The sequence below is a fragment of the Lates calcarifer genome, linkage group LG18, assembly GCF_001640805.2.
Source record: "Lates calcarifer isolate ASB-BC8 linkage group LG18, TLL_Latcal_v3, whole genome shotgun sequence".
NCBI lineage: Eukaryota > Metazoa > Chordata > Actinopteri > Centropomidae > Lates > Lates calcarifer.
The window spans coordinates 8,544,132-8,568,972 of NC_066850.1; the positions used below are offsets into that span (position 1 = coordinate 8,544,132).

The window sequence follows — 24,841 nt, forward strand, 5'->3', positions numbered from 1 at the left end:
GTTTTGACATGAAACGTTAGGGATGTAGTTGTGAGATGCATCACTCTTACATATTTAATAAATCTGATAACTGGTAAAATTGCACATATAAAATGAATGAAACATACCTGAGCACTTAAATGCTTCTGCACATGCACCAACACATGTACATCTGCATCTTTACTTGATGATGACGAAGAAGAGGAGGAAGGCAGACTGTCCAATGAGAGGGGTTTGTGGAGTCCGTTACTGGGTGGCAGTGTAGCATCATTGCCGTGAGATGATGCTGGTGCACCATCACTGCTGTAATACTCCTTAAGTAAGCGTTTCCTCTGCAGGCGTGCAACAGCCTCTGCTGATGTACTTCTAGATAGACCTGATCCAGCAGCACTTCGCAGCTTCTCCTGGTGCTGGACGAGCTTCGCCGGCTGACATGCCCACACAGTGAGAGGGAAGGAGTCCACAAAGGGCTGCGGCCGCCCTTTGCCTCCGCGGGTGCCTTCGATAGTCCACCCAGAACTGGGCGAAGTGCAGTGCCCAAAAGTCACTGGCAGCCGGCATCTTGAGGGCATTTGTGCCCATCGTTGGCACCACCAGGCCCCGGTAGATGTCGTGGAGCTTGGTGTCTTGTTCATGAGCATGACGCTGGAAGACGGGATGGAGGAGAGGTAAGGAGGAGGAGGAGCGAGGGAATGAGGAGAAAGATGAAGAGAAGAAGGGCTCCTCTTCAAAGGCCTGCAGCAGGGCCTCAAGGTGCGAGCGGGTGCAGTTGGCAGGGTGCCGTGTGTTAGTGGCCACCATTTCCGAAGTCTGTACTGAGATGGAGCGAGGCAGATCAGGAGGGCAGGAGGCCTCTCGATCAGTGGGAATCACCAGCTGATGGAGAGAAGAAACCAAAAAATAGGTATAAACACCATAAAACACATCCATGCTTCAAACCAGAAGAAAAGTCATGCGTCTGCAGTCCTCTTTACCTTGAGCATGAGGCCGTCGACCTTAATGTCGACGTGTTCGTCTGGTTTCTGCAAATCGTTGAGCTTGTAGATCTCCATGAACTGCTCCAGACTCTGCCTGAGGTCAAGGGCGAAAAGGTTGATCCACACCAGGCTGCGAGGATCCAGGACCAGCTGCAGGGCGTTCAGCTGGGCGTAGAGGTTGGGGCACGGGACTGGAGGAACAGGGGGAAGGGGGCGAAGGTGGAAGGGATATGGCGTTACTAATTCTTTAATCAAACAGAAGAGCGAAGAATAAGACATTAAAGAAATCACAGAAAAGAATAATGTGTTTTCTTACTGTCCTGGCAATGTTCATTATTCATAGAAAAAAACTCTGTTTGTATAATGTTTCCTAATGGAGCAGATCTGTGAGAAATCCATAATATGAATTAATTGGGTGATCCCTCATTCAGAGCACTGGGCGTAATTCAGAAAATCAATGTCCTCTCAACCACACAGCAGTCAATGACTTCCCTACAGCTGATTGAATGGACTGAGTAGATCCAAAAGTGAGGTGAGAGGAAAAGAGTCACTGCCAAAACATTGGGCACGGTGTAGAAAAACAGCTACTTACACAGCTCATAAGCTACTAATAAGGATTAATGTTTTTAAAATGACTAAACTACTTTCTTGATTTTACAGTAGCTTGAGTCTTAAAACACAGAAGTCATACTGGGGTAGTCTTTTCCATCGGGGAAGTAGTACTCTGTGAACTCGACATGGATGGCTGGCATCTCTGGGGGAAGGTACAAAGACTTCTTATTACAGGAGATCATGGTTTTGGGGCTAGAGCGACGCTGGTCTGCCGTTGACACCTGCAACACAACAAAAAAGACACAAACATTATCACTCAGGGTTAATGAAGAGGATGTATCATATGTGATATATAGAAAGGTTTGTCAGACAGTGTACGTCTGTTGGGACCTGGTAGATGCTGAAGTCAGCCATCCTGAGAACAAAGGAGCTGGACATGAGCTGGGTCTTGGGGGTTTGAGGGGGAGGAGGACTGAAGGAACTGCTGGAGGTGTTTATCTTACCTGAGGAGAAAAAAAGTGATGGAAAGGTAGAGAGAGAGAGAGAGAGAGAGAGAGGCATAAAAATGAAAAAAGAACAACAAAGAAGGAGACAAACAGCAAGATCACTCAGTTCTCCAACAGCAAACCTCTTGTGCCTTGAAAAAGGTGTGTATCACCGCACCCAGCTGTGCGCACACACACCGTGGTACCTGGCTCTAGGCACCAGCAGCACTGGGCTGGAGGCTGTGTGTGTGGGCTCCACTCTAGGAGTCCTCCATCTGCCTCCCTAAGCCCTACTCCTCCTCCTCCTGTTCTCTCCTGACTTCCTAGAGGCCCATACACATCGTCCCTAAGGGACACTGGGGGACAGAAAACCCACAGGGGATGACGTAAATGCTGGTGTGGTGCTGCATTTGCGCCAGGTGACACAACAAAAACGCAGGCCTAGAACAAGTTGAGTTACACCTAATTGTGTTTACTGTATGTCCAAGTGTGGATGTTTACCATGCTGTGGGGAGCCATGTGCAGGGGCCGGGCCTTGCTTGTCTCGAACTGCGCTCTTTAACATCTCCACGTTGGACTTGAACTCATCGAGAAGGCTCCGCGCCCAGCCCTCTCTGGTCTTGGTGGCTTCGCTGTAGTGCATCCAGTGGACACAGCTTTCACCTGGGAACATTGGAGAGTGAGAAAATGAGAACAAGACCACACTCTTTGTCATCAAAATGAGGTGTGGGAAAAATAATCTGAACTTCCTTGAAGCCTACATAGTGGAAATTATGAGAAGAAAATCTAGCTGCTCTTTTAAAGATGTTGGATGTGACACAGCAGCAGTGAAAAGAGACTCTGAGTCTAAAATGAGGATGCAGCAAAGACCGCATTGTAGAAAATAGGTTGCAGTGACTTCATGGTGAGATGGTGTTGGCTCTAACTGCAGGATTCATACCTGCTCTGTGGAAAGGGTAGTAGTCCAGAGTAATGGAGCTGAAAGAAAGCTGCATGGCTCCACCCGTTATCCTCTTGTTGATCACTGTAGAGAGGAAGAAAAAAAAAAAAAAAAAAAAATCAGGCCAAAGCTTTTTGGTGAAATGTTTCCAAAAATAAAAAACAGTGCAATAATCAGTGTTGTTTAAAGAAAGGCAAAAAATATGAAGAAATATGTGTATGTACATGTCTTGTTATGTACATGCATGTGAGTAAATGTCCTCTGTAATGTAAAGACCATGTAAATCTGTGCGTACGATACCTTTGTCCTTAGCGTGGATGTCGTCACAGATGTGCAGATCGAGATGAGTGATCTGGAGGTGGTGGGACGTCTCACACACATCATAGGCGCTGAACAGCTTGGCCATCGTTGCGCTTTGGTCAGCGGCTGTGGACGCCTGCTGGGTACGCACCTGCTGGGCTGTGGGCGGCGCTGATGACACCTGGCGAACACAGATGCACAGGCACAAAAAAGTACAGATACTGTGATTTGTGTTTTTGGTTTCAGTGCTGATGTTTTGGTATTGTTGATGCTTTTGTTTGCTGTTGGCCTACAAAGAGCTAACAGCCTGTAAAAGAAGCTGTCAGGTTCAATTTAACAGCTGATTCACACAGTACTCAATCCACCCAGCAGATGGCGTGTTAGACCAAATTTCAGAAAACACAGGAGTGCTGTACTGTGAGTCAGCTGGGACATGGATGGGTGTGAATATGCGGAGGTGATGGATATATGTATGTGTTTAAATGGCAAGAAAATGGGACACAGACAGACTGAACGGCAGTAACAACAGTGAGAGACAAAGATGGTGTAGGCAGATAGACGCCATATGGCATCAGGGGAGTGATACAGAGAAGGGCAGATGATTTCCATGGGCGCAAGGACAAACTATTAGACCATGACATGGCTCGTCCACACTGGGTGGAATTAAGACACGAACAGGGAGAGGGAGGGGAAAGGTAAAGGGAAAGAGAATTTATACAGAGTCAGAAAATGTAAAATTTGTCTTTGACATGTAGATTAAGTGACTGTGTTTGTAGAGAATCAGGTAATAATGCTTCACCTGATCCTCTGTGGCCATGCTCTTCCTCTGCTGGGCAGACTTCTCCATGGCCTCGCTGAGGGACTTGGCATACTGCACCATGGCTTTGAGCTGGGAGTCGGTCAGCACCCACAGCAGGTCATCCAGAATCAGAATCAACTTGGAGGCCACCACATTACAGTCCTTAATCTGTGACAGACAGAACCATTAGTATAAACATGCATTATGCAGGTGGAGGTAGCTTGAGAGCTCCCATTAACGTCATGTGACACCTGTGGGGAAATTTTCTTATTGTGTGCGGTCTGATAATAACCAGTCGGGATAAACCAAACTGTACTGAACTCTGAATAGCTACAAGCCAACATTTGAAGTTCATATTACAGGTTATTTTTCCGGGTAAAACACAAACAGAATATCCTTTTTACAATCTGAATTGAAACTGCACTGACAGCATTTTTGGCAGAGAATAAGTTTTTGTTCAATAATAAATGCTTTATTCAGCATTTTAAAGCCTTAGGAAACAAATGTGGCTAATTATATTCACAGACCACACACAAAAGCCTTCTGTGCACTTTCATACTGCATTATATTAAATATTCAACACACATATAAGTAGTCATTTTTGTTTAAATAAACACTCTCTGTGTGATGAATGGCTGCTGCTGACCCTGCAGCCTGTGAGGCCAAACAGAGGGATCATTGTTCACACCAGACAAGAGGACGTTGCTTAAAGCAGTTTGGGTTTCAAGTCTGGTCCATCACATCTCATAAAGTGAAAATGTCTGTTCACAGGATCTGTGTTTTGTTTCTAACCCGTCTCTTCAGAGTGACTCGTATCTTGGACTGGTTGGTGATGAGTCGGATGGGAGCGCTCAGCATCTCGTGCTCGGCGCTCTGGATAGCGTCAGCTTCGATGCGGATCATCTGCCAGCTTATCTCCTTAAATGTCAGGATCTGGAACAAACAGGCAGGATTAGAAAAGAAGGAAACATAAAATACTAAATTTGACCATTAGGACAACACGACAACCTAGGAGTCTTTACTCAGATATAAAAATACACTGACCTCTCCCCTCTGAGGGTCCTGGATGCGGGTGAATCGCAGGTCACTGATGCTCCAGCTGGTGTTGACGCTGTAGACCTGCAGCTGGGAGAGCTCAAAGGAGGCGTTGAAAGCCTTGGCACTGATCCTGATCACTATGGAGTTGATGGACAGGGACATCCCCTCTACCACCTTTTCAGCAAAGCCATATTCACTGTATGAGAGACAGACAGGTGGACATGGGTGGAGAGAGAGGAAGGTAAACAAGGTGATAAGAAGTGCTTAGCAACAGGCGGGTGCCATACATTATTACTAGTCTGTTGTGAGCCAGGGTTTGGATATCAATAGGTTTCTTTTCAGCAGAATTACAAGTCAGCGGTGATTAAACCTTTTCTAGCCATGTCTCCCTTTTGAGGCAGAAAACAAAATTATCTTAATCATCTATAATATACATCTCACGTCTTCCTCACACATTTTTTTAAATTAATAAGACATAATAACTTAACAAGCACCACCTGTTAATGTTTTCTTTCCAGACAAAACTCTGTGTTTTGTACTTTACATGTCATTTCACTGCCTGAATAACGCTTGCTAACAGTTAGTCTTTTATTATATTTATATACATATATATTGCATTATTATAGTTATTGCAATTACTAACAACACAGTAGAGCAGAAGTGTAACTCAGGTTTTAACTGTATCAAACTTGTGTTAAAAACAAAATAAGCTCACCTTTGTCCTGATGCTGTTGCTATGGGAGATGGGCCATTGGGGGGACGAGGCTCATCACAGGTGCTCATCTCCATCACCACTTTATCCAGGGTCTGAAACAGTAAGTCACAAGCTTAGACACAGACCAGCAAACAATGTCTGCATGCTTCTGATTTTATTGTCGGCTGATATAAACAAAATATAAATAATAACACATGTTCTCTTATCAGGCTGCTGACTTAGGCTTACACTCTGTTGTCACACTGTTTTAGCTTAATGTCATTTATGTTTCACCTCATTCCCATGTTTTTGTCATTGTAAGATAAGTACGTCAATTAACCAATTGCAATGTTATTTTGGGAGCTTGACATTTGCAGTATAGTTCAACTGGTCAACATAAATGGAAGAAGGTGGTTGCAGCTTGTTTCACCCTTTGTCACGGTGACGGTGGAAAGTGGTTGAAGGATGGAGATGTGGAGGCTGCCTACATATTGTTCACTTTCACACAAGTGATAGCATGTCTACCAAGATAAAAATCCTTGAAACTCCATGAATTATACTGTTACTATTATCAAATTAATAAAAGTCTTGACACAACAAGCCTTTCATTGCTGTGCGTACCACCGTCATGCAGTAGCCTCTCCTACAGAATAAGCCTGTGTTATCATATACACTCTCCCTTTTCACTCTGTTGTATAATATTTCCAATATTGCCTTGCTATTGTTCAGGGTGCGATACCATTGTGTACCATCGTGTTAAAAATATAGTGACTAATAACAGATTCAACAAAGTGCTATTGTGCTACCTTTTCACACAATGATCTTGTATAATGCTGTCCTGATAATCACTGTAAATGTTTGCTAAATAGTGTTGTGATAATTTTCTGTTCCCCTGACCTTTTGTTTTAACATCTTATATAATACATTAATCAATACAGCGAGCCAAAAATGTTGCGAAACATCAGGTATTGATAGTATATATAAGGACTGAGGCTTGTGGACCATACTCAACATTCTGTGGAGACGAGTGTTAGAAAATGGAGCGTATGTTCCTTCTGCTGTTGTTGGTTTCCAGCAGCCTGTGTGCTGGGAATTACAGCTATCTCGGGACTGGGACCAGCCTGGCGGTCTGTCAACCTGACACCTGCGCCCTGCTCAGCGAGGTGGCTGCCATGAGGGAGAAGCTGGCAGCCATGACGCAGACCCAAAGCACGCTTGAGCAAAACTTGAGCGCACTGATGCAGAAAATGGCCACCATTGAAGCCAACTTGCAATCCTACAAAAACCAGGCCGCGGAGCTCTGGAAGATAAACCAGGCTCAGGACAAGCAGCTGAACACGCTCGCAGACGTCACATCCAAAAGCACGTCAAAGGTGGCTTTCTCCGTCGCTTTGGGAACCTCGGCGGGTCCATTTGAACAAGACACGGCGGTGAAATATCAGAGAATTCTGTCCAACATCGGCAGCGGCTACAACCCCGCCACTGGCATCTTCACCGCCATGGTACGAGGGCTGTACTACTTCAGCTACACCATGTACAACAACAACTCTGGACAGCCTAACTCGGTGGCATCACTGATGATGAACAGCCAGAAGATGGTGTCTACCTGGGACACCGCGGGTGAAGACAGCCAAGACAGTGCGACCAACGCAGCTGTGGTGCAGCTGGAGGCTGGAGACAGTGTGTTTGTGAAGCTGTACGCCAACCGGGTGCTCTATGACGATGGCTATTACTACAACACCTTCAGTGGTTTCCTGCTCTTCACTTTGTGATAATGACTGCATCATTTAACATGGGATGGACGATAAGTAAATTATGCAGGAGAAAGGTGATTAATCTGTCCTACTACACTGTAAAACAAAAATCAGTCTGAATTTATTGGTCAAGTTTTAAGATTCAATGACTTAAGTGACAATTAAAGTGTGAGGAAAAACTTATCAATGACCCGTGTTTTAATTATGTGAGCAACAGGTATAATAGGTGAAACTGTGAAACTTACCAAAGAGATTGGGTGAGTCTTCAACTTTGTCCATGGTATCTGTGAATGAAAAGAGAACAGTGGCTCAGCTTTTCAGCCTTATAATACTCTGATCTCTATAGCAAGCTTTTGGCCTTTTGGTCCTCCCAAATTGATAAACTAAATTACCAGTCAATGGGACATACAAATCAAATTAAATGCAACTGAGCTGCACAAAATTAAATCAAGTCAAAACGGCAGGAAAGGTAGCTCAGAGATGAAGGAAGAAGAGGAAAAAAAAAATCAGTAAGTCTAGACTGACAGGCAGTTTGTTCCATTCATCTCCAGAGCTCCATTAATCCTCAACACACAGCCTCTTGATTCAAGTCTTTGTCAAATTATATGGCAAAAGAGATTAAATGCTTATGTTCACTTGCAGTTTTTTTTTTCCACAGAGCGACTCGCTCTTTGAGACATCATAAATCAAAAAGTGAGAAAGTGCTCTGGATTTGTGGCTAATTGAATCAGACATATTTCATGCGCCCTGCCTCTGTCATAGAAATACTCTGATTCGCCAGTAGGGGGTGTGAGCTCATATCTGACACTTGAGCCATCAAAGCAGCAACATTTACTGCAGTTCTCATCACTGAATGTGTCTATTTATGCATTTACAAGTAGGAGGGCATCACCTGCTGCTACAGAATTGATTATGTAAACTTTATTCATCAAGGCCAATCAATAAAGTAACTTCTCTTTACTGTTAGTCTGTGTGTGACAGTCTGTAACAGGAAGACACAAAGAAGAGAATGACACAAAGAGGAGAAGAAGGGACTTCCTAACGAGTGAGGAAGTGAGATACACATCTCTCTTCTCTTCTTTTTAACCAGTTTGACAGTAAACACCGAAATACACAATGAGCTGGAGACAGGTTTCAATTCACTAGCTCCATGGTTCACTGAGACATTTGACACTACACATAAACTTACTGTAAATGATGTGGGTGTTATGGCTGCAATGCTGCATCAGTATTACACACAGTGTCAATGACACAGCAAATAAGTTGGTAAAAACAAGATGGAAGAAATTGTTGTGCAGTGTTTTTATGTTATTCAGACACTGGGTTGATATAAGAAGCGCTGAAAGGGGGGCTCAAAATGAATAGAACAGATTCAGAAATTAGTCCAAAGTGAGGACAGAGAGAAAGTAAGGAGTCTGAGGAGGAAAAGAAGAGGTGGAAAGTGGACCTTGGTCTGCATAAAAGTCCAGTCATGATGGACACCACCCAACTCCATTCACTGTTTCCAGGGTGTGGCGGAGTCTGCTCTGACACATGGCACTTAGCTGAAGACCATGACCATATCAGGGGCACCAGACAACTCCAGCAGAGAGTATGTGTTGTGCAAAAAACTTGATGGGTGCTGGTACAGTTGTACAACAGTTAACAGGTGTGTCTCTTTGCACTTACACTATGTCCTGATTAATGTGTCTGTCTGTACCTATACACAGAACAATCACGTCAACAATATACGTCTTATCTCTGTACTTTGGTTTTTAACAACAGCAATAAGGAAAGTAACAAAGTCTCATTTAGTGAGTTGAGGTTCAACATTTTGGGAAATTAATAATTTGTTTCCTGGCAAAGACGTGAAGATTGCAAACATGAAGCTCTGGCTGAGGGTAACAAAATCCACCTACCAGCACCTGTGAAGCTCACTAATTAACATGTGATATCTTGTATGTTTCATCAGTGTTAAAGCAATGATTTGCCATTTTACAGAGGGTCAAGAGTTGGACTGTTTCTGGCCTCAGCTGGGTCAAAAAATGGACACATGACCCTCTGTAAAAACATGTCTTGCTTTTGCACTTCAGTTTTTGTATGGATGGAAAAAAAACAATAACTTGCTATAGTTAGCTATTTCCCCCTGTTTCAGGGCTTCATACCAAGATAACCTAGCCAGCTGCTGCCTGAAGGCTTCATATTTAAATAAATAAAAGAGAGTTGTATCAATCTTCTCACAGAGCATAAAGTGTGTAACTATTCCTTGAAAATGCACAAACTCATTTTATATGACTGTGTCCCTCACCCGGATGGCGGCCTTGTTGCATTCCACACGGTTGATGGCCAGCCAGGTGGGCAGGTCCAGCAGGCTCTGAAGAACCTCCTCATCCAGCTCCAAGTTGGTGAGCTGGCCCTCCCCCTTCAGCGTGCTGAGGTTGATCTTGTCTGGCGACAGGTTCTTAGCAAACCTACGAGACACAGATGAGAAGTGCAGCTTTGAGCCTGAGAACATTTATAGAAACAGGTTATTGGCAAAGCGATAGGCCGGCCAAACAAACGCCAACTGTTTGGATTGCAACACACACACACACACACACACACACACACACACACACACACATACACACACACACACAAACACACAAACACACAAACAGTTTTCAAATGTGCTTTTAAAAATAGCTGTCAGGCAAAATGTTTCCCAACATTTTCTAACAAATCAAAGCCATTAATTTCGGTTTGAATTATATCCAAGAACAAAACCCACTTTTATTAAATAGTACACTCCAATGCTGTTGAAGTCATACTATAGGAAAATTAACTCAGCTACAAAAATGGAAATAAGTAATCCATTAACCTGAAAACAGACCTCAGGGAAATATGCCTTTCTGTTCATATAGGTGTTTGAGTTTTAATAATGAAAACACCTCCTGAGCTGCAATACAGAGGATTTAAAGGCAAAGAACAGGCAGGGTCATACAGTGGGAGATGAGATAAAGGTTGTGGCCTGACACAATATTATATGTTACCGCTCAGGATAATTGCTGTTTGTGAGATTCATGCTGAACAGAATATGTGTGCAGCAAAGTGCGCTGTACTACTCAGAGGACAAAGTGCCAAAAACTCATCTTTAATTAAGGGTACATGCCAATATTGACCTTTATAATCTCAGTGTGTATGTAGTGCTTCTGTGTCTTAACTCTATTTGCTCTTTAACTTAAGCAAACAGGCTTGAACACACAAAACTCAATGTCCACAACCTAAGTGTTTTCTGCACCTATTCACGGTTTAATTATTGGTTAATAGTTAGCAGAGTGGCCAAATACTGAATGGTTTATCGACCCATGCATCTCCACAGACCAGTCTAATGGAATCTCTTAAAACATGGATAGTATTGATTTCCCATTCTCTAGCTGTCAAGAGCAACACAGCCTCAACTCTAATGTGATGTATAGAGGTCAAGAATATTGTGCATATCCATGTTTGAGCTCCAGCAGCATAGGCAATGGATTTAATGGTTTGGTTTTCATCCAACAATGCAGCAAAGTAATTATATCCGACATCTAAAGTACTAAAGTAGCACTAGATCTGAGCTGGTTGTTTATCTAAAATGGTAGCAGACTCACTCTCTTTAAAACACAGACAGTACAGGTTGATTTAATCTTGTTACCCTGATAATCTCTCACACAGTTACAGTATGAGCCTAAATAGGACCAGATCAAAGCTCAGTTTCACAATGAACACACATCACTGACAGGGTGACCTGATTATCAAGGCTGTAACACGGAGACAACAGGCTGCATCTTTAGTATTTTACTGCCCTACTAACTTAGATTACACTGTGACTGCAGTCAATGTTTCTAACTGTGCTCATGACAGAACAATGCAGGCAATACAACACCTGATTTTCTGCACTGATACCATAAAAGTCTGCACTATATTCATCTTCTGAGTTGTCTTAAACAGGGACGATGGTATTGACGATGGTAACATCAGTAAAAACAGGCCTTGGCTATCAAATGTATATAAAATATTTAACTGGGATTTTGATTTTCTCCAGACGTCAACATCTACAAATGAATGTGCTCAGATGTACTTTCATTTTGACTGTATGAATGAGGAAATGAAGCATGGTGTCAGCAGCTTCTTCAGGTTGGGCAGAAAGAGACTTGTAAAGGAAAACCTTACAGCTAGCAGGTTAGCGTCACAGAGTAAGTTAACACAGAACCTGGAAACTCAGAGGTTGCCTCTGAGGACTGGCCTCTCATATCAAATGCTGTTACTGGGATAAAGTCACAGGTGCACCAAGAAGACCATTTAGATTATTAGCTATCAAAAGACGGTGATGTATGATTATAGAGCCACTCAGTAACTGGATAGTCTTAGGGAGTCTATCCAGTTACTGGTCATTCACTGAGGCTTCACTGAGGGAAGAGCGTCAGGAGACACAACAAGGCGCACAAAGAGCCAGTATCTGCAGGGTGAAAGAAACTTTGTCCGATGAGCGAAGGCTTGAGATTCACCTGCCAACGTTTTAAATGATTCAGTCTGTCAAATTCCTGTTTCTTTCCACTCAACACCTTCTCCTGGCAGCGTAAGATTCCCCTCTAATTCAACATCCTTGTAAATTATTCAGTGGAAGCAGCACACATAAACAGAGAGTCAGCACGGCAGAACAAGACGCAAAACACACACTCTCACTAACAAAACACAAATAATGTTAGGTGCACATGTGCTCACATGGGCATACACTCAGAGGTAGGCACACAGTGTCACTCAGAGAGGGATGTTGTTGCTGGAGTGTCTCAGCCTTGTGACCAGTGAAATATTCATTCTTGCTGCTGATCAAGTATCAGCGAGCTCGCCAGCTTACTTCGCTCACTCTCTCACTCCTTATCTGCCTTCTCGGTCTCCCCTGGGCCACTTCTTGCTTCCACTCCTCTTCCTCTGAAGTCATGAATAAATCAATACTGTAATCAAATAATATGCTGTTGATCAGCTGTCTAATGTTGAGGCTACTTCGGCTAAATAAGCTAAGTTCCGAAAACAGAGATCCTGCTCATTACTGAGCAGCAAGAGGCAGAGGGTATTAAGTTCACACACCGTCATCTTTCCCTTTCATCTCTCCTCTCGAGACTTCAGCCATTATTCCAGTCAGCAGGGCTGAGCTCACCAGACCAAATCCAGGCCCATAAAGAGATTAGGACTAGCTACTGACTAGAAAAAGGTCTGCCTGCCTATCAAACGCAAAATTAACCACTCAACAGTAAAATCCATGCCCATGTTCCTCTTTGAAATTTAGTTTTAACCTATTGCTCATGTACTGACTTCTCTGTTAAGGGAGAAGTTATAAAGGTAGATGGATTACTCTAAACTAAACACGATCTAATAAATACCAGCACTGGTTCACTGTTGCTCAGGCCTGTTTTCCTTTTTAAACACTTATAAAAACATAGATTCTATGTGCAATGTGGCCAAAATCAACTTAGAAATGGCTGCCATAGTAGGCTGAGCTTGCGGTTTTTTTCCCTTTACCACACTACAGTAAGAGCAGACTTTAGTCCGCCACCACTTCATACTGATGTCTGTAGATGGAAAGTTAGAGACTCCCTGCTTTTTTCCTGCTCTCCAACAGTGCATTCGTGGCGCAGCCTGATGACATCAGTGCCAGAAAGAGAGGAGCCTGAAGGAAGATGGCCAGAGTGACTCAGACAAACCAACTTGTTTTTAGCAACCAAGACTATGGCGCGGTAAATAAATAAAAGAAATAAAGAGAAAGAGACCATCAGGAGGAGAGATGCAGAAAGACAGGATAAAAAAGAAGAGACAGGAAGCATCCTTGGGGCACTCTCCTGGGAATTAGGAATGTAATTTTCCAGGAAGAAAAGGGGGAGGGAGATCTGGGATGCTACCACATTCTTTCCTGCCAGTACTAATTTGACCAAGCAGCGGACTTGGCTCAAACAACAAAAATGGAGAAGGTGACATTTAAATGGGCCTCTAAATCCGTCACTAGTCCATTCAGTGTTAACAGTGGACTGTAATGAGTCTGCAGAAACTCCTATCAATAAAGTCAGTATACCAACAGAAACAGCCACTGAAGCTTATAAGATACCAGTGGTGAATGTGACACAGTAAGACAATCCAATAAATTAAATTTAAAATGTAGATGGTCAATCAACTTTTAAAACAATAATATTTTATATGGGGCACGTTCATCAAATGTTATCTCATAATGTTGACTACAAATTATATTTTTATCGGCTTGTCAGAGATTATATGTTATCTATTGTTTTACTGCACTCCTATTAAAAGACAGTAGCACTGCAGTGTTTGGAGGCTGACTGCCTACAGTGTGGGTGTGTTGGCAAATCCAATGGAAACCTTAAAACAACCTAACTTAAAAATAACAAGTGCCCACATTCATGAACCTTTTCTTAATTATCAGCTGGTGTTGTCTACCATCTTTTAATATCATCTTGAGGAATCAGCCTTCTATTATAAAGCCTGCTCTAATGAGCCAAGCTCAATTAAAGAAGTTTGGAGAAAATGTGAAGGGCATTTTTTGCTACTGTTACATCTTATAAACCACTGATTCATTGAGAAGACTAATCAACAACGACACTAATCTATAGTTAGTGTCATTGTTATAGCCAACACTGTGTCATATATTTACACAGGAATGTTATCTTCTTAATTAACATTTTCTGGCAATGGTAACACTAAATATGACACCAAGAAAAGGCACAAACATGTCTGGCATGTCCATATGGTATTTTCTTCTGTTGTCTCAACTTTTCTGCTTAATGAATCCACACTATTCTGATACTGCAGCTCCTTGTTGTGAAAATATATGTTGTGATAAGGACCAAAACACAATGTGCAAAACAGACCACTTATTGAAAAGACTGTGTCACCTCAACCATATCATCAACAGGGATTAGAAGTTACTTTCTAGCCTACATGCACGAGCTCATACAAAACACCCCACAAACGTCAACAGGGACAACAATTCAAAAACACGCAGGCAACCGGTCAACGTGAAGTGAGTTTGTATTGGCAGCGAAGGCCTAAGAGCCCTGGAATATTTATGACCCTGAGGAGACGATGAAAAGGTTAGTGTGAAGGAGAAAACAATCCAAGACCCTGGTTACACAGTAGCAGAGGATGCCAAGGCCTGGAGGGACCCTGGCCAAATGTCACTCTGTCACACACTCACATATAAACACACCCACACACATACACTCACTAGCACACAAGTACTTCACAGCTACACACTGATGAGACACCCACAGCAGGGCACTCAGTCATGACTCATGCCATAATAGCCTTCCCACCAGCAGCGAGCAATAACACTGCGAATAGTGGAGTTCATCACTATAGTGCATGATCACGCAGTTACTGCAGGATGGAGAGAGTCAGGCTCATGATGACAAACACAACAGCAGAAATGGACCCATCTCTCACACCACAATGGGCACCTAAACTGCAGTGATGAAAACAGGAGACTTGTTAAACGCACACACAGCAAATAGCTTCTTCATAATATAATATAATAGTTGTAATCCCTTATGCTCAATATAAACTGACTCAGGGTTAAAAATGGTTCACTGAGCTAACCTGTTTCTTCTTCACTAATTGAAAATTTAAGGGATAATATTCATGTGGGATCAGCTGGAGGTCCTACTCATCTGATTTCCAGTAACAAATGAGTCATCTTTATTAAATGCTAGCAACAGTGACAGGATGAAAACTGAGTACTGAACTTGAATCATACACGTTCAACATTAAAGTGAGAAGAGACGTTAGCAGGATCCATTGTGTCAGCTCTCCTATAATGTCCCGACTTAACCCCGAAATTGACCTCACATACCAGCCCTTATAAGCCTAGTCTTTCAGGCCATGAACTTTTTCCATTTGAGGGTGAAGTAATAATCTTTTCATTCTAAAAGGGGCTAATTCTGTGTAAGTTTGTCAATCAACAGCTTTGCCTAATGCACATCAGGCAAATCTCCCTCCACTGTTAAAACGCTCTACATTCCCCTGTGACTCAGGATGTGAGTTATGCCGCCAACAATTAGCAAGAGTACTGTGGTCCTGTGACACTCATAAGCAGGGGTTCACTCTGAAGTCATAATGCTAAGGAAATGAAAGGAAAGAAAAGGAAAGGAAAGGGTTTACGATCACAGACGACAAAAAACAAGCAAATATTCACATTTTAGAAGCAGGAATCAGTGATTTTGTTTTAAATTTATTTTCCTAAAAAACTGTTAAACCATTTATCAATTATCAAAATATCTGCCCACTATTTTTTTGTCAATTGTTTGACCTCTAGACATGAGGTAGATCACTACAAACAAACTGATCTGTATAAACATCATTTGACAAATGTATCTGTGGATTTATTTACATATTAAGGCATGTTAAGATAAGAAAAAGTGGGGATAACATGCAAACAAAGGTTAGAGGGGCAAATGGAAACAATAATGGAAAGACTGTATAAAGGAGGGAAGTGAGGAAGGAAGCATTTTCTCTGTTATTAGACCAGTCATTCACACAAAGTGTAATTCTCATTCTTTAACTGGAACACCTGTATTTAAGCTCCTGTGTCTGAATATCTGCCAGCTCCACGTCGCTGCTGTGTAGCCGAGTCTGACCTTTCATTTTCATGTAGAAGTGTGAGAAAACCTCTCCTTTGGGAGAATAAAAGTAAAGAGAATGTGACCGAGCATGTCTGACTGCGTTTAGCCGTTTCTCCATCCATCTGTGTTTGTGTGTGTCAGTATGTGTAATGGGATATTGTGCTGTCTGGCTGTGGGCCAGGGTCTTCTTGTCTGTTCTTGCCTGTGTGTGATGCAGACACACACACACCCCTTGTCATCAGCCCCCCCCAGAGGCTGCCTGACTTCGACCCTCTGTTCAAATACTTCATTGATACACCCTCACATTAGAAAAACACAACTCAGCTATGTCTCTTAATATTCACAACTCATCCTTGCACAAGAAAAGCAGCGCACAAGGCTTCTTCTAATGGTTCATGTTGTATAAAGAGGCCCTCTCAACTAGTTTAATATGTCATGCATGCCTCAGTGCACTTGTCTTGGCCAGAGGAGGAACAGCCAGTGCAGACTTCTGAGTCAATGAACTGTAAAGACGTGGTGCCGCCTTACTGAGGCAAGCTCGTCCTGGTCATAGATAGCATCAGGCAGACGTGTGTCCTCTGCAGCGCTTATGCATGGAGGCTGAGCTGACATGTTGACACCCACAACATAACCTGTAGCTGTGTAAGCACACCTACAGTGTGCATGAATAAGCTTGCTAGAAGTACAAACTATTCCTGGCTGATGCTGATGAAGCAGCACGAAGCTGCAACTGAGCAAACACAATCTGGGCAGAATCATCCGAACATATATAATAACCACAGTCTACTGTAGCTGTGCTCATACAGTGAGGTATACAAGGTGATGCTGCCTCTGACAACAGCACTTCTACAGTGACATCACTGCACCAAAAGGCACAGGATTGGACTACTATCAGGCGGGTCAGCTTCCACTCAGTGCCAGACCAATCAGGTCAGAACAAACCAGATCAGATGGCAAGCCCAAAGACAGATGACATCACTACTCCGCAAGTCATTTCCTGTCAGTGTTGATGCTAACACTGCTGAGGCCATGCACAGTCATGTGCAGAAACACTTATGCGTTGCCTCAACAGTACTAGGACATTGAAGGGCATGCTGTCCATAGGCTGTGTGTTGCAGGTAATGAAAATCTTGGCTGTGGTATTGTGTAAGAGTACAAAGGACAAAGCAATCACAAACACCATTAAGGTATTAACCAGTGAGTGGCAAATTAATCACAACTGAGTCACCACAAAGACTCTTCTCATCAAGCAGTCACCTTTGTGCTCTTTGAGAAACACAAACCAGTCCACCTGCATACTGAGCTTTTCAAACACTAAATCATCTGTGACCTGTAGCTTGAAAATGACAGCCGTCATTTCATGTGAGGTCTGTCCACCTTTGAGTTTAATACACTGTCTCTAAAATCACTCCACTGATAGGACACTATTCAAGGTGTAAATATGCTCTGTATTAGTTTAACAGCAATAGAATACGCGGGAGGAAAACAGTGCTGCATGTTTCAAGCTCTCCCCCTCGAACAAAACAAGGAAGTCGTCCATAGAAAGTCCCTTGAGGGACAGTGGAAAAGAATAAATAATGCATGTAAAGCAGACAGAGCTGAATGCTGCACATAACATCAGGACAATAAAAATAATAAATGGAGACTTGCTCAGCAAGTGGCAGTGTTATTAAACAGCTCCTTAACCAATATTACTTTCATTTATCTCTAGGTGCATAATAGGGTGCTTAACAGTTAACATCAAATCGTGTCAAATGTGTTTAATTAAGATGGCAGTTAAGTAGATTTGTCTGTCTAAATGATCGTGTGCTGTGCGTTGATGGTGTTCGGGGTTTAAGTGGACTATAGCAAGGCCAAGTGTTGAAAATACCAGATAAGCAGGGTTTAAACCTGTGTAAACAAACCTCCACCCAGCCGAGTTACCAGTGCGACCCCCGCCCCCCCTTTCCCAATTTATCGCATTTTTATTGTCACAATTAAGGTCTAGCTACCTCACTGTTAGATGATTTATTACTGCAGAGAGTGTGTATATTAGCCAACCGCAGTGGAAATGCAATTTTCCTTTGGGGGAAGGCTGAGATTGTTGTCTTTAACAATCTGACTCAACCACTCGACTGGTTCAACCTGCTGAAGCGAGTGTCGAGGGATTAGCCGTCCACTGACGCTAGCTAACAGCGATGCTAGCGGGTTAGCGGAGTAGCCACGTCTCGGGTCAGTGAGGGTAACATCCACTGAAAACGCAACTGACAGGCTGACAGATATGAGGGGTGCGGGCTGACTTACTAATCCTCGAGAGGAAACGTTTCCACTCACGTCAAGCAGACATTACACCTGTTTTTCACGCCTAACGTTTAAGTTACATTTTGCTGATAGCTAGCTAACGTCTAACTGACAGCTGAGCCCCTCCGTCGCCCTTTTCTCTCCGCTCCCTGTCTGCTAATGTTAACCGCCGCTCAGCACTGACCTGGACAGATGCTTCAGGATCTGCTTCTTGATGAGCCCGGCCATGGCCAAGCAAATCCGATATCCGAGCCGCCGCCGGGTGTCTGAGCCGTCAGGCTAGCTGACTAGCCTAACCGCTAGCTGTTCCCACTCGAGGTATAAACACTCAGCACTCAAATTCTGATCCCCGTGTCGGTCCTCATTTTAATGGTACCCCCGCTTCACTCTCTGGGAGGTGAATGAGGCACTGGAGGGCGGGAAGACGGCATTTCAGACGTCCGAGTGACAGCCGGGCTCGGAGACAAAGCATATCACGTTAGGCCATTTCATGCAGATATGCTGGTAAAGCTCCAAAACGGTCCAGGTCTGCAATATCATACACCGAACACCTGGACGGCGCGTCGGTGGAGCAGCGTCTGTTGTCACGGCGTCCGGGAGGGGCGTCATGCTGCGTTCACTTTCTGCTCGGAAACCCCTTAACTGACGCGAGCGCGAGTAAAGATGCTGAAATCATTTGAATACTAGTGTACTCGGAAAAAACATGGTTATTACACAGTTAACAAGGTTTCATTTTAAATAAGTATTAATTCAGGTATTGCTTACTGTAAGCTATTACGTATTTTTGATTGTATTTTAGTCAGACCTTTTCGTATGAGTTGAACAAACTGACTTGATTTGAATTTTTTAAATAGAAAACTAGATACTGTGAATTTGCATTATCAGGTATTTAAATGTCCGCCAATAAAACGTATGCCATTAATCATATTCCATACAAGCTACATCCCCGAAAATTAGCAAACTTGGCTGTATTCCCTGTCTTAAATAAATCTCTATCTGCACACACTTAAATACAGCACGAACTCGAACTCCAAAGCTGTTTAAAAAAGAGTAATGTAATTAATCAGATTTGCATTAAAAAACATCAGTTATTGTCTTTTATGTTTTATTATTATGCGTGTGCTACCTCCAGCAAACAAACTCTCACTATTATATTTGGAGTGGTAAACCCGATTTAGTGAATAAAGTTGTTTAAAATCTTTGAAATACCCTCACACTCTGGATGCTGATCCGAAAAAGATTTTAAAGAGCACAAAAGCCTTTAACTATGGTAACTCCACCATTAGCCTAGTACTGGTTTGACTAAGCAGATGCTGTGATAATTTGATAGATATAAATGGCAACTGTTACATTTATTTATTGTTTAAAAAATCTGTATAGCTTACGTTTTCTGCATTCTGGTTTTAGCCACATATTATTTTCTGTGTTGTTACTGTTTGAAACGTTGTTTTGGTGACATCTAGTGTTTAAACAGAGGATCTAAACACTCCGCTTCTTTCCCTCAGACTGCAAAGGGTGACATTTTTTTTTTTTGCTTCACTTTTTTTAGTTTAGGAATTGGCCAAAAAAGTTAATGTCACAGTATGAGCACACGAGGACATGATGAAACATGAGGCCAGTGCTGCTAAGGACCATAAAGTAAAATTAATACGAATATTTCTGCAATATTTGTGTTTTTTCATTGATACACGATCTGTGGACGCAAAAGCTGTGATTTTATCCAGTGTGTCAGATGTGTTTTTCTGTGCAGAGTTGTATTCATAGGATGTAGCAGCAGTAGCCAGCTGCCGAGACTGCAGCTGCCACGTATGAAAGGAGGAGCGAAGCAGAGGGAAGAGAGAAACAACCCCTCCCTGCACCGCTCTGCTTCACTCCGCTTGCACAAAGTTTGCATCAGTCTGTCAGAGTTGTAACATCATATATGAACGTGTGCCACAGTAATAAGAAACGTACAGTACACGATTTTCTGTCAGTAACACACATTGAATTGATTTTAGACGTTAAACCCCGTTCAGTCCAGCGTTTTGTCCCGAGATGGTGCGTCTCTCTCTTTCACTGGATCGGCTTTTTCTCGCTTCAAGTTACTTAAAAACTGAGAACAATCTAATTCTTATTTTGCTATGAACCATGTGGAACACTTAAAACTTACAAAAGTTTTCTAAATCACTTCTGGGCTCTCTGCGCCAGAGAGATGCTTCTGCAGAAACACGCTCGTCTTTGGATGTTTAATAAAATAATTGTACCTGATTTGATTTCTGGTGTGAAAATAGGACAGAATGACCACGATAATGAACGTGTAAGGGCAGCAGAAATCATTCATTGTTTCCTGGTGTTTTATGTCATTAAACTGGACCTATACAGAGCCTGAAGTTGAACATGGGACAGCCCCCATCCGCATACCTCAACGCGAAAAGCCCCGTGGAAAGACACGACGCGCTCACTGATACGCTGCTTGTCCTGTCGGTGGGCCTGGACTGGAAACACTGTATCCATCCACGACTGCAAAACCAGGAGCGCTCCCATCACACCACACACAGAGACACATCTCTGCGATCTCCCACCGACAATGACTGCAAAAAACCGACATAAGAACAGCTCCAGCGAGAAAAGCGCAGCGCCCAGCCAAGACGATGCGTCGAAGAAAAGCCAGAAAAGCGCCAGTAATGGAGTGAGCGGCTCCGGACCCCAGGGGTCACGGTCAGGAAGCTGCCTCGGGCTTGTTGCTACCACAGTGTTTTATATCGGGTTAATAGGCGCTGCAGGGTTTGCTGCTTTTCATCTACAACAAGTGGTGGAAGAAATCCGACAGACCAGCGCCAGGCATGAGGAGAGCGCACGGCAGAGCGCAGAGCTGGGCAGTAAAATGGAGAGTGTGGTTCAACAGGTAGGTGATGCCAAACAATCAACGGGGAGTGAAATTCAGTTTTAATGTTCCCAAACTTTTTTCAGGACTTTCTACTTTCTTCATCCAACTGATTTTTGTTGTCATATTTGACTTTGTGGTTGCATTTACATAACCGTCCATACACTTGTACTTCATGTACAGCTGGGGGGTTGGGTGCATCTGCAGTAGGTAAACTGCAGATGGGTATGGTTGACTACTTTTAAAACCTCTGTTTCCACCGTGCAAATGTCCAAGAAGTAAAAATAAAAGTTAAAGTTTTGTTGACAACGAATAATTTCTGTGATATTTTCCTCTTTGTCTGGATGTTTTCTTTTGTTTGAGGACACAATCACTCACTTCAGTTTCAAGCAGAGAAAAGGGGCAGCCCCCCTTTCTGTTTGTAAAGTACACGGGTTGGCGTTAATGTCCGATGACCAGTGTCTTTCACAGGACTGAGAATGATTTATAAAAATATTTCCTTCTTCGGTGATAAGACGTCCACAAAGCATCTGTTGGCTCTCTCTCCGTCCTGTTTCATTCATTCTTCCTGCATGTTTCAGTGAACTGTGTGTAACATTCAGGATGCTCAGTAGACGAGTTTTGTGATGACTCAGCTCTAACCAATGCAAATATTCAGTATGGGTGCTTTATGTTTGTTGTCAGTTACTTTGGGGCTGAAGCTCATCTCTAAAATAATATTTATGAGAGTGATCCTGAACCACATAGAAAACTTGATTTTTAATTGATTTTCTGCACCTTTTCCCCTTGTCTGTCAGATTTCAAAACTATATAGTGTGTTATGTTTTCTTGTCAAGCAATTTAAATAAAGCACAGTCCTGTGCAGACACAACTCAAAAGTACAATAATATGCCACGATAGTACAATATTAATCTTTTCAAATACAGAAAAAGAACATTTCTAGGGTCACAAATGAACCTAAACGCTCATCTACATGTTGCGTTTTACCCCTAAACGTTCAAATATTATATTAATTAAATGTGTAAAAGGACATTTTATCATGAAAAAAAATTATATTAACATCTCCACTAAATAACAGCAAATGGATGTATCTCAGTAGACATTACAACTGAGGACAACTTAGTTTGCTGATGAAGACAGTGAGATGTCACTGAAAGCCCAGGAGAAGGCTTAAAGGTTTGGTTGCACTTTTGTTATGAACTGTAAAATTGTGCTGAATAAAAATCGGCCTTTTTGTCTTCTAACATGTAAAGCAGACATTTTGGAGATTTATTTTCACTGACGCCGTATGTTTTCAGGTGGAGTCTCTGAGGAGTGTTGTAGACGGGCTGGAATCATCACTGGGCATCACACGGGTGGAGCTGGAGGGGGCCATCAGCCGCATGAAGAGGGGCGAAGTGGAGACGAGGAGGGTGGAGGAGGCCCTTCAGAAGCTCCAGAACGATCTACTCAGGGACCTCTCAGAGGGCATCAACGAGGTGAAAGAGGCTCGGGAGAGGGACTTCTCCTCTCTGGAGAAGACGGTGGAGGAGCGCCTGGCCGAGGCGAGTCAGTCCATCAAAGCCAGCATGGCGGAGTTCACCGAAGCTCAGGGCGAGGCGCAGGGCCAGCTGGCTGATCTCAAAGCCCGTCTGGGTGACATGGAAGACCCCACGCTCGTCAAACAGGAGCTCTCCGCCATCGTTGATGCTGTAGCTGAAATCAGAACAGCCAAACAGGAGGCCGATTCTACGGCTGTTTCACTCAGGGAGCAGATAGGTGCTGTGAGGGAGGAGCTCCAGACTCGGAACCAGGAGGTGGCCTCGCTGTCCCAAGAAGTCGAATCAGTGAGGTCAGTGACACAAGACACTGTCGGGAGTCTGAGGCAGTCACTGTCTGAGGTGAAGGCTGAGGTTCAGGCTATGAAGGACAAAACACTGACAGTGGAGAGCAGGGTGGAGCAGGCTGCTGAGGCTGTTAGTGATGTGGAGAAGCAGCTGAATGAAGCAGCTGCTCAGGCCCAGAGAAAGTCAGATGAGCTTGAAAGTAGAGTTAAAGCATCAGAGGAGAGTGGAGACTCCCTGTCTGCATCAGTGTCAGAAATTACCTCCAAAGTGGAATCACTGTTTGCAAAGTATGACACCCATGAAAGCACCCTGGCTGCGCAGAGCCAGGCCGTGGAGAAAGCCAAAACTGGTTTGGAGCAGGGGCTGGAGGCGCTGAAAAGCAGCCTGGAGGAGCTCCAGTCCAACATGGGCGCTCTGGGTGACGCCCAGACCGAGCTGGCGTCGAAGGACTCCAGTCTGGATCAACAGGTGGAGGACTTGGAGAAGAGGCTGGCTGCTCTGGAGGAAAGCAGCAGCAGCAGCGACATGAAGCCTGAGCAGGTGGAGAGCTTACGCAGCATAGTGGCCGGACTGGAGGAGAAAGCAGCCAAGATGGAGGGCCACGATCAGGCCATCGCTGCTCTTCAGAGAGCGCTGCAGGAGACTACACAGACACTCGCCGGCTTATCCAAAGCACCCGGCAAGAACAAATAGAAGGGACATTTAGCTAGCAACGTGACATCAGGATACCAAAACAACAGGGATAATATCGAATCTGAAGAGGTGACCATAACTCACTTTTCCTAATTTTATGAAGAATTAGTATTCAAACTTGATGGTGCACACTTAACATAGAGAAGAAGTGAGGAAAACTGGGTTAGGTCAGGAGAGAGGAGCAGAACTGGACTGCTGATCTGTGAATTCAAATCCACACCCATTCTGCACTGTAGTTCTATTTTCTAATGTTTTTAATTGTTTTGTTAGACTTTCTGTGCCAAGGCTGTTTTTTGAACCTCCAAACGCAATAATAAGCTCTTTGTTGGGCACTCCTTTGTTTACTCACTACATGTTGTTGTTTTTTTTACAAGAATAAAACCTCTTGTCAACCCAAAGCTGTGACATATTATTCCTTGGTGTTAACTTCTTAGTAAAACTATGATTTGTTGTTTTGAGTTTAGCTGCTTTTCCTGTTACATCATATGTTGATTATATGGGTGGGAATGAGAATGTACGCTGCTACAATCATGCTGAACACCAAAAAGGAATTCCATCTCAACAACATAAATCATGTTTTTCTAAGAAAGCAAATACTAAAGATTCTCCACCTCAGAATGACTGAATGCTACATGCTAAACCCTTTAATCTTCTGACAGTGACAAATAACTGATGATTTTCTCTGTGGGTGTTTAGTTTTGACTCTCCTCCAGGTGTTCTGCAGAAATGCACTTCCTTGTGCAACGCCTGAGGCTGCTGTTGTGCGGCCACTTCACCAGAACACTTCAAAGTTATGTTTTGCCTGAGGCTGCTTGGAAGCTAATAAACCCTCACAGTAATGTAGAGAGCCCAGCAGAGGCAAGGAAATACTCATCGTACATTGTTCTGGGAACAAACTGGAATTTCAGGTTCAAGCTACTATGAAGTGTTGTCTGGTTATAAAATACAAACTGCTTTAAATTTAAAGACTATTTCTTGGCCAGGACCAGTAGTAGTGGTCGTAACCCAGCCAGCTAGCTGTAGCTTCACCTTAACTG

The 24,841-nt window shown here is 43.3% G+C and overlaps 3 protein-coding genes across 3 annotated transcripts in view; 2 read left to right on the plus strand and 1 right to left on the minus strand.

Annotated features, from left to right (window-relative positions):
• bltp3b (bridge-like lipid transfer protein family member 3B) overlaps positions 1-19,020 on the minus strand; it is a 30,679-nt gene extending 11,659 nt beyond the window's left edge. The window contains 15 exon segments of the mRNA XM_051077597.1: positions 108-482; positions 484-855; positions 954-1,147; positions 1,648-1,789; positions 1,899-2,011; positions 2,495-2,656; positions 2,934-3,017; positions 3,234-3,414; positions 4,033-4,200; positions 4,825-4,965; positions 5,077-5,266; positions 5,786-5,877; positions 7,764-7,802; positions 9,806-9,968; positions 18,607-19,020. Of these exon segments, the coding sequence (XP_050933554.1) occupies positions 108-482; positions 484-855; positions 954-1,147; positions 1,648-1,789; positions 1,899-2,011; positions 2,495-2,656; positions 2,934-3,017; positions 3,234-3,414; positions 4,033-4,200; positions 4,825-4,965; positions 5,077-5,266; positions 5,786-5,877; positions 7,764-7,802; positions 9,806-9,968; positions 18,607-18,650 (2,460 nt within the window). The 5' untranslated portion in view covers positions 18,651-19,020.
• Positions 6,608-7,745, plus strand: LOC108890211 (complement C1q-like protein 2). Its single transcript, XM_018687041.1, has one exon. The coding sequence runs from the start codon at positions 6,802-6,804 to the stop codon at positions 7,534-7,536; it is 735 nt and encodes a 244-aa protein (XP_018542557.1). The 5' UTR covers positions 6,608-6,801; the 3' UTR covers positions 7,537-7,745.
• A 1,825-nt stretch (positions 19,021-20,845) lies between the features above and the next one.
• On the plus strand, positions 20,846-24,202 carry ckap4 (cytoskeleton associated protein 4). Its single transcript, XM_018687080.2, has 2 exons — positions 20,846-21,306; positions 22,584-24,202. Exons 1-2 carry the CDS (start codon positions 20,989-20,991, stop codon positions 23,802-23,804), a joined length of 1,539 nt encoding a protein of 512 aa, XP_018542596.1. The 5' UTR covers positions 20,846-20,988; the 3' UTR covers positions 23,805-24,202.
• Positions 24,203-24,841: the final 639 nt, after the last annotated feature.